Here is a 13,778-nt window from a genome sequence, read left to right on the forward strand (position 1 = left end):
CTATGTTGGCCAGGCTGGTCTCAAACTCCTGACCTCGTGATCCGGCTGCCTCAGCCTCCCAAAGTGCTGGGATTACAGGCGTGAGCCATCGTGCCTGGCCCCCTTTGGCCTTTTATCCTAAATACACAATCAATTTTTTCCCTCCAGCAGGACTCCTTGGAAGTGAGGACCTTGTAGCCAGCTTCTCCCATTCCAACTCTTCACTGCAGCCCTCCTCCCACGGATTAGGCAGCAACTACTAAGAGCTTGAGCTCTTTTCCCGACAAACAAAAGCCTTTGAAAACAGCAAGAGGGATTGGGGTTAGAACTGGGAGAGGACTTCCAAACTGCTTCAAACTGCTTGTAGCAGATGGCCAGAAAAGGCTATAGATAGCATATTCTTTTTTTTTTTTTTTTTTTTTTTTGAGATGTACTTTCACTCTGTCATCCAGGCTGGAGGGCAGTGGCACGATCTCGGCTCACTGCAACCTCCTCTGCCCCCTGGGTTCAAGTGATTCTCCTGTCTCAGCCTCCCAAGCAGCTGGGATTACAGGCACCTGCCACCATACCTAGCTAATTTTTGTATTTTTAGTGGAGATGGTATTTCACCATGTTGGCTGGGCTGGTCTCAAATTCATGACCTCAAGTGATCCGTTCGCCCAGGCCTCCCAAAGTGCTGGGATTACAGGCGGGAACCACTGTGCCCGGCCATATATTCTTCTTGAAGACCCCTCTGGAAAGTATCTATCAGGACCTAAGGGAAATGCTGTCGGCAAAAACGTTTGGGAGCATGACTGTGTGTGTGATGTGACTGTGGAGAAAAGCTGGAGATAGTCCCTCTAAGCATCAGGATAGACCAGAGGACTTGGCAAAGTTGTTGGGCATCAAGTCACCTCTTGTTTCCTCCTCTGCCTAAGAAGAAATCTGTTGACTGGTGTGAGAGAAGCCAGAGAGGGAAGTCGGCTTTCTCAGTCAGCTGTGAGTTTGAAGACTAAGTGAACTTCAAAAGCAGGGTCCACGGCAGGGAGGCAGCAGCCAGCCCTCTGAGTCACCCTGACCTGGCTGCAGAGCTGGGCCAGAATGTCTGCACCAGCGAGGGGGATGGGGATGGTGGTGAGGGTGGCGGTGAGTCACCAGTGGGGACTGGAAGAGCAAGCAAACCCCAGATGCTCTTCTGCTGTTACAGTTCTCATTCCGGAGGGCCCAGTCAGAACCCAGGAAGGGCTGGGAAAGGGACCCAGGGTTCCCTTGCGATGGTACTGCCCATCACCCCTTCTCTGAATCTCACTCCGCTGATTACCTAACTCCTGTAACACCTCAGAAACCCCCCAACCCAACCCAACACACTCTTTTTTTTGGCGGGGGATGGAGTCTCGCTGTGTCTCCCAGGCTGGAGTGCAGTGGAGTGATCTCAGCTCACTGCAACTTCTGCCTCCTGGGTTCAAGTGATTCTTCTGCCTCAGCCTCCCAAGTAGTGGGGACTATCGGCACATATTGGCCAGGCTGGTCTCAAACTCCTGACCTTGTGATCTGCCCTCCTCGGCCTCCCAAAGTGCTGGGATTACAGGCGTGAGCCACTGTGCCGGGCCCCCACACACTCTTTCTACCTGTGTGGGTGTTGGGCTAGTTGGGGTGTCCTCCTGACCCCCATCCCCTGTGTCCTCTCTGACCCCTCACATGCTAGCAATTCTCCATAGTGAAATGGGAAGAGGGAGGCTCTGCTAATTCCAGAGCTTCCTCCTCCCCACCCCCAACCCCAAACCTGCACAGAACTCTGCACACCAGGGCGCTTCTCCTTATGGTGTGGACAGGCTGGCTTAACTGCCAGTTGGATTTATTAAATGATTTTGATCAAGTCCAGCAGGCTCTTCCAATCCTCAGAAACTTCCCGGGGTCATCTTTTCAATTTCCTGCCTCCCAATATGCCTTTTGGGGGAGCTGTGGAACCCCCTAGGAGTTTGGCTTCATCTCTGATCTCCCCTGGCCCTCCTCGCATATTCTGCTGCTTCTGGGGAGTGTGGAACTTGCAGACTTGAGCAGGAGCTCTGGGCTTGGGGGCCCTCCCCACATTCCCTGTTCCTGCCTGCCCTGCTCTTCCCTGCCTACAGGGTCCAGGACATATTCTCTCTTGTCTGTGCACTGCAGGGCATGAGGGCCAAAGATCAAAGAGAAATGGGGATGAGGCTGCAGAGAAGGGGGTGGGGTGGGGACTTAAAGTACACTTGCTTGGCCAGTCACGGTGGCTCACGTCTGTAATCCCAGCACTTTGTGAGGCCGAAGCGGGCGGCTCACTTGAAGTCAGGAGCTCAAGACCAGCCTGGCCAACATGGTGAAACCCCATCTCTACTAAAAATACAAAAATTAGTCGGGCATGGTGGTTCTCGCCTGTAATCCCAGCTACTCGGGAGGCTGAGGCGGGAGAATTGTTTGAACCGGAGGTGGAGGTTGCAGTGAGCTGAGATCGTGTCACTGCACTCCAGCTTAGGAGACAGAGTGAGACTCTGTCTCTAAATTAATAAACAAAATAAAGTACATTGGCCTTCAGAGCAGCCCACCCCCAAAACAAATCCACAGAGTACAAGGCAGGGGGGCTCATGGCTGCTAGAGCCCATCACAGAGCCTTCCTTGACTCCAATTTGGCCCCAGACTCAGGGTTCCCAGGGAATGTTGTCCACTTTTCTTGGATACCGTTGCCTCCAGGCAGGAGGCAGATTTGAACACAAGCCCTTCTGAGCTCATTAACTGTGTTGCTCAGCAGAAAATAAGATCACAAGCAGCCCTCACATCTCCCTTGGAGGTCAAATCTGAATCGATGTCTAATCTCTGCCCATTGGTAGCTGGGAGATGGAATTTGGAGAGCTTGCTAAGGGAGGAGTTTTTCTAGATGGTGGTGAATGGGTGGGTATGCAGAGGAGGTTTCCAGGAGGCAGAGGTAAGTGACCCTGCTAGTCCAGGTACCTCTCATCCCACACGCACACTTAATTTCATGCTGGATCTGCTCCCAGGCTAGGGTGTTCACCTGGAAAGGAAGGTGGCCTTTATTAGGACCTGGAGCTAATAGGCAGAGCATGAGCTTGGCTGTTTATGGTCCCAAGTACCCATGGCGGCGGCAGAGGAGGAGCCTGGAAAGAAGGCCTTGGAGGTCTGCCAAAAATGCAATCTGTGCCCTGCCCCTTCTAGACTGAGAGCCCCTGTGGACAGAGCCATGTGCTAAGTACTTGGAGAAAGGCAAAGGGAGTATCCCAAGGAGTCTCCAGTCTGAGGGGGAGACACAGCCCTTAGCCTCAGAAAGCCTCAGTGTGCTGGGGGAACATCGCCTCCAGCTCTCCTCCTCCTCTCAGAGGGCTCCCAGGCAGATCAGGGACAGAAAGCCCCTGCCTTGGAGTGGCTCCTGTATAATAGAGAGGCACAGCGTAACTCCAGGGTCTTCACTCTGATAGAAGAGACAGGATGACATACTTCTCTTGTACAGGACAGTAGGACATATGAGGAGAGGGGCTCCTAAATCTCTATAGATAAAGTTGTAACTACCCCACCCTCCTGTGAGCCCCTGAGGTACAAACATGTCTCTTTCTCCTGCTTTCTCCTGCCCCTGAGCAGGAAGACAGCTTGAATGTATGTTCTCAGTTTATCCAGCTGTCCCTAGGAAACCCCGATCCTTCATATTCCCTCAACATTCTTGAGCCCTTGGGACACCTCTCTAGATAATGTGATGGGGTCATTGCCACATCACCAAAGCCATGGGCCACTGTCCAGAGCTGGGATTCAGATGACTGTGGACCTACTCTCTCCCACCCAGAAGTAGCCTGTTGCCTTGTGGGAGTGTCCCCCTGCCAGTTAGTGCCACCCTACCCCAAGTCTGTCCTCACTACAAGTACCCTTTTTTATTTTTATTTTTATTTTTTGAGACAGAGTCTTGTTTTGTCACCCAGGCTGGAGTACAGTGGCACGATCTTGGCTCACTACAACCTCTGCCTCCAAGTCTGGGTTCAAGCGATTCTCCTGCCTCAGCCTCCCAAGTAGCTGGGACTACAGGCACGTGCCACCATGCCTGGCTAATTTTTGTTTGTTTTTTGTTGTTTGTTTGTTTGTTTTGAGATGGAGTCTCGCTCCGTCGCCCAGGCTGGCAGGCAGTGGCGCCATCTCGGCTCACTGCAACCTCTGCCTGCCGGGTTCATGCCATTCTCCTGCCTCAGCCTCCCGAGTAGCTGGGACTACAGGCGCCTGCCAACATGCCCGGCTAATTGTTTGTGTTTTTAGTACAGACGGGGTTTCACTGTGTTAGCCAGGATGGTCTCGATCTCCTGACCTCGTGATCCACCCGCCTCGGCCTCCCAAAGTGCTGGGATTACAGGCGTGAGTCACTGCGCCCGGCCCCCTTTCTTTTTTCTTTTCTTTTTTTCTTTTTTGAGACAGAGTCTCTCTTTGTTGCCCATGCTGGAGTGCAGTGAACTCGATCTTGGCTCACTGTAACTTCTGCCTCCCAGGTTCAAGTGATTCTCTTGCCTCAACCTCCCGAGTAGCTGGGATTACAGCCGTGCACGACCATGCCCAGCTAATTTTTGTATTTTTAGTAGAGACTGGGTTTCACCATGTTGGCCAGGCTGGTCTCGAACCCCTGACCTCAGGTGATCCACCCGTCTCGTCCTCCCAAGCGCTGGGATTACAGACGTGATCCATCGCGCCTGGCCTACAAGTACCCCTTCTAACTGAGGGCAACTGTAAAGGAAGTAGGGCATAGAAGAATAGTAGTGGGCCCTGTGCCCAGAAGGGAGGAGGAGGAAGAAAAAAGGGGGTACTTAGGGTACCCTACCCACAGGCAGGCCCCAGACAGCAGCTGGAGATAGCCAAATGTTAATCACCAATTAGCACAGTTCAGGTGGAAAGGGCAACTCTATTACGTGTAAAATGGACTTAATGTGGCAGGAGCTGTGGGCTTAATTTCTTGAGATAAGATGCTTTTAGGCTAATCAGCAGGTCTATGCCTAATATAAAGGAGCTGGGGCATGATTTCTTCAGCAGGCTCAGAAGGTCCAGAAATCAGGGGAAGGAGACCCCTATCTGTCCTTCTTCTGGAAGAGCTGGAAAGGAAGTCTGGTAAGAGAAGTGGAGACAGGGATGGATGAGATGACCCGAGAGCAGATGGATCTTGGCAACCCTGAGATGCTCAGCAGCCCTGGCATCTTAGTTTTCTCTTCCTCTATATGAGATGTGAGAAGATAGTCAGGTGCGGTGCCTCATGCCTGTAATCCCAATACTTTGGGAGCCGAGGTAGGAGGATCATTTGAGCACAGGAGTTCAAGACCAGCCTGGGCAATGGAGGGAAACTCAATCTCTACACATAATTTAAAAAATTAGCTGGGCATAGTGGTACATGCCTGCGGTCCTAGGTACTCGGGAGGGTGAAGTGAAAGGTTTGCCTGAGCCCAGGAGGTCGAGGCTGCAGTGAGCCATGATTGTGTCACTGCACTCCAACCCGGGTGACAGAGCGAAACCCTGTCTCAAAAAAAGAGAAAGAGAAATAAGAAGGTAGCGCTGATGTTTCCTTTATTTATTTATTTAGAGATGGAGTCTCGCTCTGTCACCCAGGCTGGAGTGCACTGGCACGACCTCGGCTCACTGCAACCTCTTCCTCCCAGGTTCAAGCGATTCTTGTGCCTCAGCCTCCTGAATAGCTGGGATCACAGGCGCGCACCACTACACCTGGCTAATCTTTGTCTTTTATGTAGAGACAGGATTTCACCATATTGGCCAGGCTGGTCTCAAACTCCTGACCTCAAGTGATCCGCCCACCTGGGCCTCCCAAAGTGCTGGGATTGCAGGCATGAGCCACTGCACCCAGCCTGGTCCATCTTTTGGTAAGATTCCATGTCCCTTCTAGTCACTAACTCCAGTGCACAGCACCCCTCATCTTCCCCCATGGTGTTGCCCCAGGCTCTTAGAAAAGGTCCAAACTGGCAAGGCGCGATGGCTCACGCCTGTTATCCCAGCACTTTGGGAGGCCCAGGTGGGCAGATCACAAGGTCAGGAGTTCGAGACCAGCCTGGCCAATATGGTGAAACCCTGTCTCTACTAAAAATACAAAAATCAGCCGGGAGTGGTGGCACATGCCTGTAATCCAGGCTACTTGAGAGGCTGAGGCAGAAGAATGGCTTGAACCCAGGAGGTGGAGGTTGCAGTGAGCCAAGATTGCGCCACTGCACTCCCACCTGGACGACAGAGGGAGACTCCATCTCAAAAAAAAAAAAAAAAGGAAAAGAAAGGGTCCAAACCTCAGGGCTTCGCCCCTCTCCAGCTTTCAGAACCCCTGCTGGTTGCTCTCTCAACATGTCCTGGCTTTTTTCTGTCTTAGCTCAGGAAATAACCTTGGAAGATGGTGGCCACGAAGACCTTTGCTCTGCTGCTGCTGTCCCTGTTCCTGGCAGTGGGACTAGGAGAGAAGAAAGAGGGTCACTTCAGGTAGGAGTGGTGAGAGGAAAGGGATGGGGCAGAGGAGGGGTTAGGGGATGACAGGTTCTGAATTTGTTTCTAGGGGGAGATGAGAAAGGGAAGGAATCCAGGCTAAGAGGTAGGAAGCTCCAGGGAAATACCTGCCGGCAGCGTGAGTGCAAAGTGAGCACTGAGCCAGAGAGGATTTATTGTGTGCTGCTGTTACAGTGGGAGAGACTATGGTTAGATCTCTGGCGGGACTTCCTGGTGGTTAATTGTCCGAAGATGACAGAATCTCCCTTCCCAATAAATGTTTTATTCATTTATGCATGTTTGCTTCTTTCTTTTTTTCTTTTTTCTTTTTTTGAGACAGGATCTTGCCCTGTCGCCCAGGCTGGAGTGCAGTGGCATGATCGCAGCTCACTGCAGCCTCTGCCTGCCAGGCTCAAGCATCCTCCCATCTCAGCCTCCTGAGCAGCTAGGATCACAGGCGTGTACCACCACGCTCGGCTAGTTTTTGAATTTTTTGTAGAGATGAGGTTTCGCCATGTTACCCAGGCTTATGAATGCATTCTTTTTTTTTCTATTCTTTTCTTTTTCTTTTTTTTTTGGGGGGGGGGATGGAGTCTCACTCTGTCACCTAGGCTGGAGTGTGGTGGCACAATCTCGGCTCACTACAACCTCTGTCTCCTGGGTTCAAGCAATTTTCCCTGCCTCAGCTTACCGAGTAGCTGGGATTACAGGTGCCCACCACCACGCCCGGCTAATTTTTGTACTTTTAGTAGAGATGGGGTTTCACTATGTTGGTCAGGCTGGTCTCGAACTCCTGACCTTAGATGATCCATCCACCTTGGCCTCCCAAAGCGCTGGGATTGAAGGCATGTAATCCCTGTGCCTGGCCCTTTTTTTTTTTTTTTTTTTTAATTGGAGTCTCACTTTCTCGCCCAGGCTGGAGTGCAGTGGTGCAGTCTTGGCTCACTGCAACCTCTGCCTCTCAGGTTCAAGCAATTCTCCTGCCTCAGCCTGGGATTACAGGTGCCTACCACCATGCCCAGCTAATTTTTTTGTATTTTTAGTAGAGACGGGGTTTTGCCATGTTGGCCAGGCTGGTCTTGAACTCCTGTCCTCAAATGATCCACCTGCCTCGGCTTCCCAAAGTGCTGGGATTACAGGTGTGAGCCACCATGCCCGGCCATTATGCATGCTTTCAATCAAATTTTAGAGAGGGCCTCCTCTGTACCAGGCACAAGGGATGTATGTGAACATCGGTCCACAAATGCCCCTGCCTTCACGAAGCACACAGACCCAAGGGGGAAATAGACCAAGAACCATATAGGCATGTTGCAAATCATCATGAGTACTGTATGGAAAAGCAGAGAATATGACCAGCGAATATAGCAGTGGGCTCTGACTGTGTTTTCAGGACCAAGAAATAACTTGTTTGAGTAGAGTTAGGGCTTTCTCAGGTGCAAGGACAAACCATATGCCCAAGTAAATTTGGCATATGTAATTTGTAAATTTGAGGCACAGATGTCAGAACATGTACAAGGAAACAGTATCGTGTAGATGTTCCTTTCTTTTTTTTTTTTTTGAAATAGAGTCTCGCTATGTCACCCAGGCTGGAGTGCACTGGCGCGATCTTGGCTCACTGCAACCTCCGCCTCCCGGGTTCAAGCAATTCTCTGCTTTAGCCTCCCAAGCAGCTGGGATTACAGCCACCCGCCACCACGCCCGGCTAACTTTTGTATTTTTAGTAGAGATGGGGTTTCACCATCTTGGCCATGCTGGTCTTGAACTCCTGACCTCGTGATCCACCTGCTTGGACCTCCCAAAGTGCTAGGATTACAGGCGTGAGCCACTGCGCCTGGCCTGTATCATGTAGATGTTAAGAACATAGATCTGAGCCCAGATGGCCTGGGGTAAATCCTGGATCTGTTACCTATACGGAGTGGCAGATAATAAGACAATAATAAGGTAATCTCTGCACCTTGGTTTCTCCATTCACAAAATGGGGATATAAATAGAACCTACCTCATAGGATGTTGTGAGGATGAAATTATTTTATGGATTCAAGGGTTTACACAGTGCTTCTCAGAGCTTTCGTATGAGTTGACTATTGTTATGGAATGTGAACCAAGGAATTGAATCAGGAAGGGCCAGGGCAGGAGGAATAAAGAAGGGAATTGTGTGACTCAGTTTTTTCAGATGAGGGGACCCCGATCCCTTTTTTTTTTTTTTTTTTTTTTGAGATGGAGTCTCCCTTTGTCACCTAGGCTGGAGTGCAGTGGCGCGATCTCCGATTACTGCAAGCAGCGCCTCCTGGGTTCATGCCATTCTCCTGCCTCAGCCTCCCAAGCTGGGACTACAGGCGCCTGCCACCACGCCTGGCTAATTTTTTTGTATTTTTAGTAGAGACGGGGTTTCACCATGTTAGCCAGGATGGTCTCAATCTCCTGACCTTGTGATCCACCCACCTTGGCCTCCCAAAGTGCTGGGATTACAGGCGTGAGCCACTGCGCCCAGCCTTTTTTTTTTTTATATTGAGACGAATATAAAATAATATTTTTTATATTGAGACGAATATGAAATAAAAATATATATATATATTTTATATATTCGCTCTTGTTCCCCAGGCTGGAGTGCAATGGCACGATTTCAGCTCACTGCAACCTCCACCTCCCAGGTTCAAGTGATTCTCCTGCCTCAGCCTCCTGAGTAGCTGGGATTACAGGCATGTGCCACCACGCCTGGCTAATTTTTTGTTTGTTTGTTTGTTTGTTTGTTTGAGACGGAGTCTCGCTCTGTCGCCCAGGCTGGAGTGCAGTGGCGCAATCTCAGCTCACTGCAAGCTCCGCCTCCCGGGTTCACGCCATTCTCCTGCCTCAGCCTCCCGAGTAGCCGGGACTACAGGCGCCCACCACCATGCCTGGCTAATTTTTTGTATTTTTAGTAGAGACGGGGTTTCACTGTGTTAGCCAGGATGGTCTCGATCTCCTGACCTTGTGATCCGCCCGCCTCAGCCTCCCAAAGTGCTGGGATTACAGGCGTGAGCCACCACGCCCTGCCAAAGCCTGGCTAATTTTTGTATTTTTAGTAGAGACGGGATTTCTCCATGTTGGTCAGGCTGGTCTCGATCCCGACCTCAGGTGATCCGCCTGCCTTGGCCTCCCAAAGTGCTGGGATTACAGGCATGAGCCACCGCCCCTGGCCCCCTGATCTCTTTTTGCCCAGAATCCAGAGCCACACACACTGAGGCTGCAGGAAGTGGGCCCTGGAGCTGAGGATAAAGCCTGGGGTGGGGTGGGGTGGGGTGGGGTGGGGGAGTGGATCCACAGGGAGTCTCCATAAAAACGGACTGGTTTGTTTTCAAGTGTCTGCCTCCTGTTAGTGACAGTCATTTACCCTAGCATTGTGATTCTCCCCCCATCTCTGCCCCTTCTCCACACTCTTGTTTCCAGCGCTCTCCCCTCCCTGCCTGTTGGATCTCATGCTAAGGTGAGCAGCCCTCAACCTCGAGGCCCCAGGTACGCGGAAGGGACTTTCATCAGTGACTACAGTATTGCCATGGACAAAATTCACCAACAAGACTTTGTGAACTGGCTGCTGGCCCAAAAGGGGAAGAAGAATGAGTGAGTCGCTGCTTACACTCCTCCTGTTCCCTGTGCCGGGCTCTGCCTTCCTACCTTCAGAGGAGGCCACCGGCTGTGGCCACACAGGCCACGTGATGCACAACCCCAGGTGGCACCTTTCTTTTTCTTTTCCTTTTTTTTTTTTTTTTTTTGAGACGGAGTCTCACTCTGTCGCCCAGGCTGGAGTGCAGTGGCGCGATCTCGGCTCACTGCAAGCTCCGCCTCCCGGGTTCACGCCATTCTCCTGCCTCAGCCTCCTGAGTAGCTGGGACTACAGGCGACTGCCACCACGCCCGGCTAATTTTTTTTTTTTTTTTTTTTTTTTTTGTATTTTCAGTAGATACAGGGCTTCACCGTGTTAGCTAGGATGGTCTCGATCTGACCTCGTGATCCACCTGCCTCGGCCTCCCAAGTGCTGGGATTACAGGCGTGAGCCACCATACCCGGCCTCTCTCTCTCTCTTTTTTTTTTTTTTTTTTGAGACAGAGTTTTGCTCTTGTTGCCCAGGCTGGAGTGCAATGGCGCAATCTTGGCTCACTACAACCTCCACCCTCCACCTCCTGGATTCAAGCGATTCCCCTGCCTCAGCCTCCCGAGTAGCTAGGATTACAGGCATGCGCCACCACGCCTGGCTAATTTTGTATTTTTTTTTTGTTCTTTTGAGACGAAGTCTAGCTCTGTTGCCCAGGCTGGAGTGCAGTGGCTCGATCTTGGCTCACTGCAACTTCCACCTCCCGGGTTCAAGCGATTCTTCTGCCTCAGCCTCCTGAGTAGCTGGGACTACAGGTACGTGCCACCATACCTGGCTAATTTTTTTTTTTTTTTTTTTTCAGTAGAGACAGGGTTTCACCATGTTGACCAGTCTGGTTCCCAAACTCCTGACCTCGTGATCCGCCCACCTCAGCCTCCCAAAGTGCTGGGATTACAGGCATAAGCCACTGCGCCTGGCCTAATTTTGTATTTTTAGTAGAGACGGGGTTCCATGTTGGTCAGGCTAGTCTCGAACTCCTGACCTCAGGTGATCCACCTGCCTTGGCCTCCCAAAGTGCTGGGATTACAGGTGTGAGCTACCACACCCAGCCTGGGTGGCACCTTTCACCAGGCAAGGATGGGGAGTCAGACATGGTAGCTCTGGCCAGGACCCTGACTTGGGCACCAGTCTAGGCTAGGGGTAGGGACCAGGGCTATTCCCTAATCCTTTACTTCTTTTTTTTTTCCTTTTTTTTTTTTTTTTTTTTTTTTTTGAGACGGAGTCTTGCTCTGTCACCCAGGCTGGAGTGCAGTGGCACGATCTTGGCTCACTGCAAGCTCCGCCTCCCGGGTTCACGTCATTCTCCTGCCTCAGCCTCCTGAGTAGCTGGGACTACAGGTGCCCGCCACCATGCACGGCTAATTTTTTTGCATTTTTTTAGTAGAGACGGGGTTTCACCGTGTTGGCCAGGATGGTCTCGATCTCCTGACCTCGTGATCTGCCCTCCTCGGCCTCCCAAAGTGCTGGGATTACAAGTGTGAGCCACTGTGTTGGCCCTAATCCTTTACTTCAAAGGGGAGGAGTCAGAAGATGTATGGGAGCTCAGAGAGGATCCCCAGGGGTCTGAGGATGAAGCAAGGGAGAGACGAGCTCCTTCTAATGACTGCTTGCTTGGCGGTGGCCACTTTAGACTTTGAAAACAGGATTGGCTAGGGCCAGGCCCAGTAGCTCACACCTGTAATCCCAGCACTTTGGGAGGCCGAGGCGGGCAAATCACGAGGTCAGGAGATTGAGGCCCTCCTGGCCAACATGGTGAAATCCCGTCTCTACTAAAAATACAGAGATTAGCTGGGTGTGGTGGCACGTGCCTGTAATTCCAGCTACTCGGGAGGCTGAGGCATGAGAATTGCTTGAACCCTGGAGGCGGACGTTGCAGTGAGCTGAGATTGCACCACTGCACCCCAGCCTGGCAACAGAGCGAGACTCCGTCTCAAAAAAAAAAAGGAAAGAAAATAGGATTGGCTGTTCATGGTGGCTCACACCTGTAATCCCAGCACTTTGGGAGGCCCAGGTAGGTGGATTGTTTGAGCTCACGAGTTCATTCGAGAACAGCCTGGGCAACATGGCAAACAAAAAGTACAAAAATCAACTGGGTGTGGTGATGCCTGCCTGTAGTTTCAGCTACTCGGGAGGCTGAGATGGGAAGATGGCTTGAGCCTGGGAGGCAGAGGTTGCCGTGAGCTGAGATGGTGCCCCTGCACTCCAGCCTGGGCAATACAGCCAGACCCTGTCTCTCACACACACATCAAAAAAAATGAAGAGAAGATTAACTGTCCTCGTCCTTCTCCCTGCTCTATGCCAAGTCTCTTTCCCCGCCCTCTCTGGTCAGCACGGTAGATTCTGAAAAGCTGTTCACTGGTGGAGGCAGCTGAAGACCACTGGTAGGTGGGGTTGAGTGGAAAAAGGTACCCTCTGCTTTTGGGGTTCAGGTATTAAAAGATTCAAGTGTCCCTAGACTGGAGTCTCCGCAGCTTGCCCACTCTCTAATCTTTATCTTCCCAGCTGGAAACACAACATCACCCAGAGGGAGGCTCGGGCGCTGGAGCTGGCCAGTCAAGCTAATAGGAAGGAGGAGGAGGCAGTGGAGCCACAGAGGTGAGTCAGGGCGCAGAGGGAAGGGAGGGAGCCAAGCCTCCTGCCCCGCCCCCACCTCTTTGTTCCCTCTCCCTGACCCCAGAGCAGAGCAAGGACCTGAGATAAGCATACTCTTCCTCTCAGAGTTCAAAGAGGGGTCTTCATTGAGCAAACTCCTGGAGGTCAGCCCAAGCTTAAAGAAGAAGCCTTGGAGAAACGGGAGGGGTGCTAGGAGGGGTTTCAGGGATAGGGTTTCTAATATTGATGACTTCATGCACAGCACAGTCACTGAGTCAGGAGAAGGGCAGGAAAGAAGAGACCTCAGGTCCTGGCCTCACCACCTCTCCCTGCCAAACCTCGGGAAGGCTGTTTGTGAAAGAGTGGGGGATCTTCCCAGGCCCACTCCCCTGAAATCAGTTATCCCCTCTCTGAATGGCACAGGTCATTTCAAAGAGTGAATGTGCCCAAAGTACTCTCTGCATTCTGGAACACTGGCAGAGGTGGATGGGCAGAATATCTCATACCAGAATTCTGTTTGACTCTCCCTGTATGAAGAGTCCATATTCCCCAGGCAGGCAGCGCTGGGTGGGGCTGGCAGAAAGGAGGTTCCAGATCTCAGAGCTGAGCCAACGGAGAGGCAGCTGTGTCGGCTCCCTCCCCCCATCCGCGGCTGCCCCTCAGTGGTGTCCCCAACCCTGTGTTTACCCTCTCTGGGCGAGGCTCAGGCTAAAATAGTTAGCCAGAGACTGTTCCCTTGCAGCTCCCCAGCCAAGAACCCCAGCGATGAAGATTTGCTGCGGGACTTGCTGATTCAAGAGCTGTTGGCCTGCTTGGTGGATCAGACAAACCTCTGCAGGCTCAGGTAGGGGAGTGTGGTGTTGCACAGCGGTTCTAACTTGAGCTTGGGCATCAGACATGGATTCAGATCTTTGCCCCTCCACATGCTGGCTGATTACATAGCCTTTCTGAACCTCAGTGTTTTCACTAAAATCAGAGGTATAGAATCATTTCACGGGATTGTTGTCAGCTTTAAGTAAGAGAATGCAAGTGGAAAAATACAAAGAAAAAAAACAAAAGAAAAAAAAAGACAATTCAAGTGGAGACCTGAGGGCCATCTTTGAGGAGTAATAAGAGCT

The 13,778-nt window shown here is 51.5% G+C and overlaps 1 protein-coding gene across 1 annotated transcript; it reads left to right on the forward strand.

The window, feature by feature from the left end:
• Window positions 1-6,331: 6,331 nt before the first annotated feature.
• On the forward strand, window positions 6,332-13,508 carry GIP (gastric inhibitory polypeptide). Its single transcript, XM_016931504.4, has 4 exons — window positions 6,332-6,438; window positions 9,867-10,037; window positions 12,571-12,663; window positions 13,403-13,508. Exons 1-4 carry the CDS (start codon window positions 6,353-6,355, stop codon window positions 13,506-13,508), a joined length of 456 nt encoding a protein of 151 aa, XP_016786993.3. The 5' UTR covers window positions 6,332-6,352.
• Window positions 13,509-13,778: the final 270 nt, after the last annotated feature.

This window comes from Pan troglodytes, chromosome 19, assembly GCF_028858775.2.
Source record: "Pan troglodytes isolate AG18354 chromosome 19, NHGRI_mPanTro3-v2.0_pri, whole genome shotgun sequence".
In the NCBI taxonomy this organism is placed as follows: domain Eukaryota; kingdom Metazoa; phylum Chordata; class Mammalia; order Primates; family Hominidae; genus Pan; species Pan troglodytes.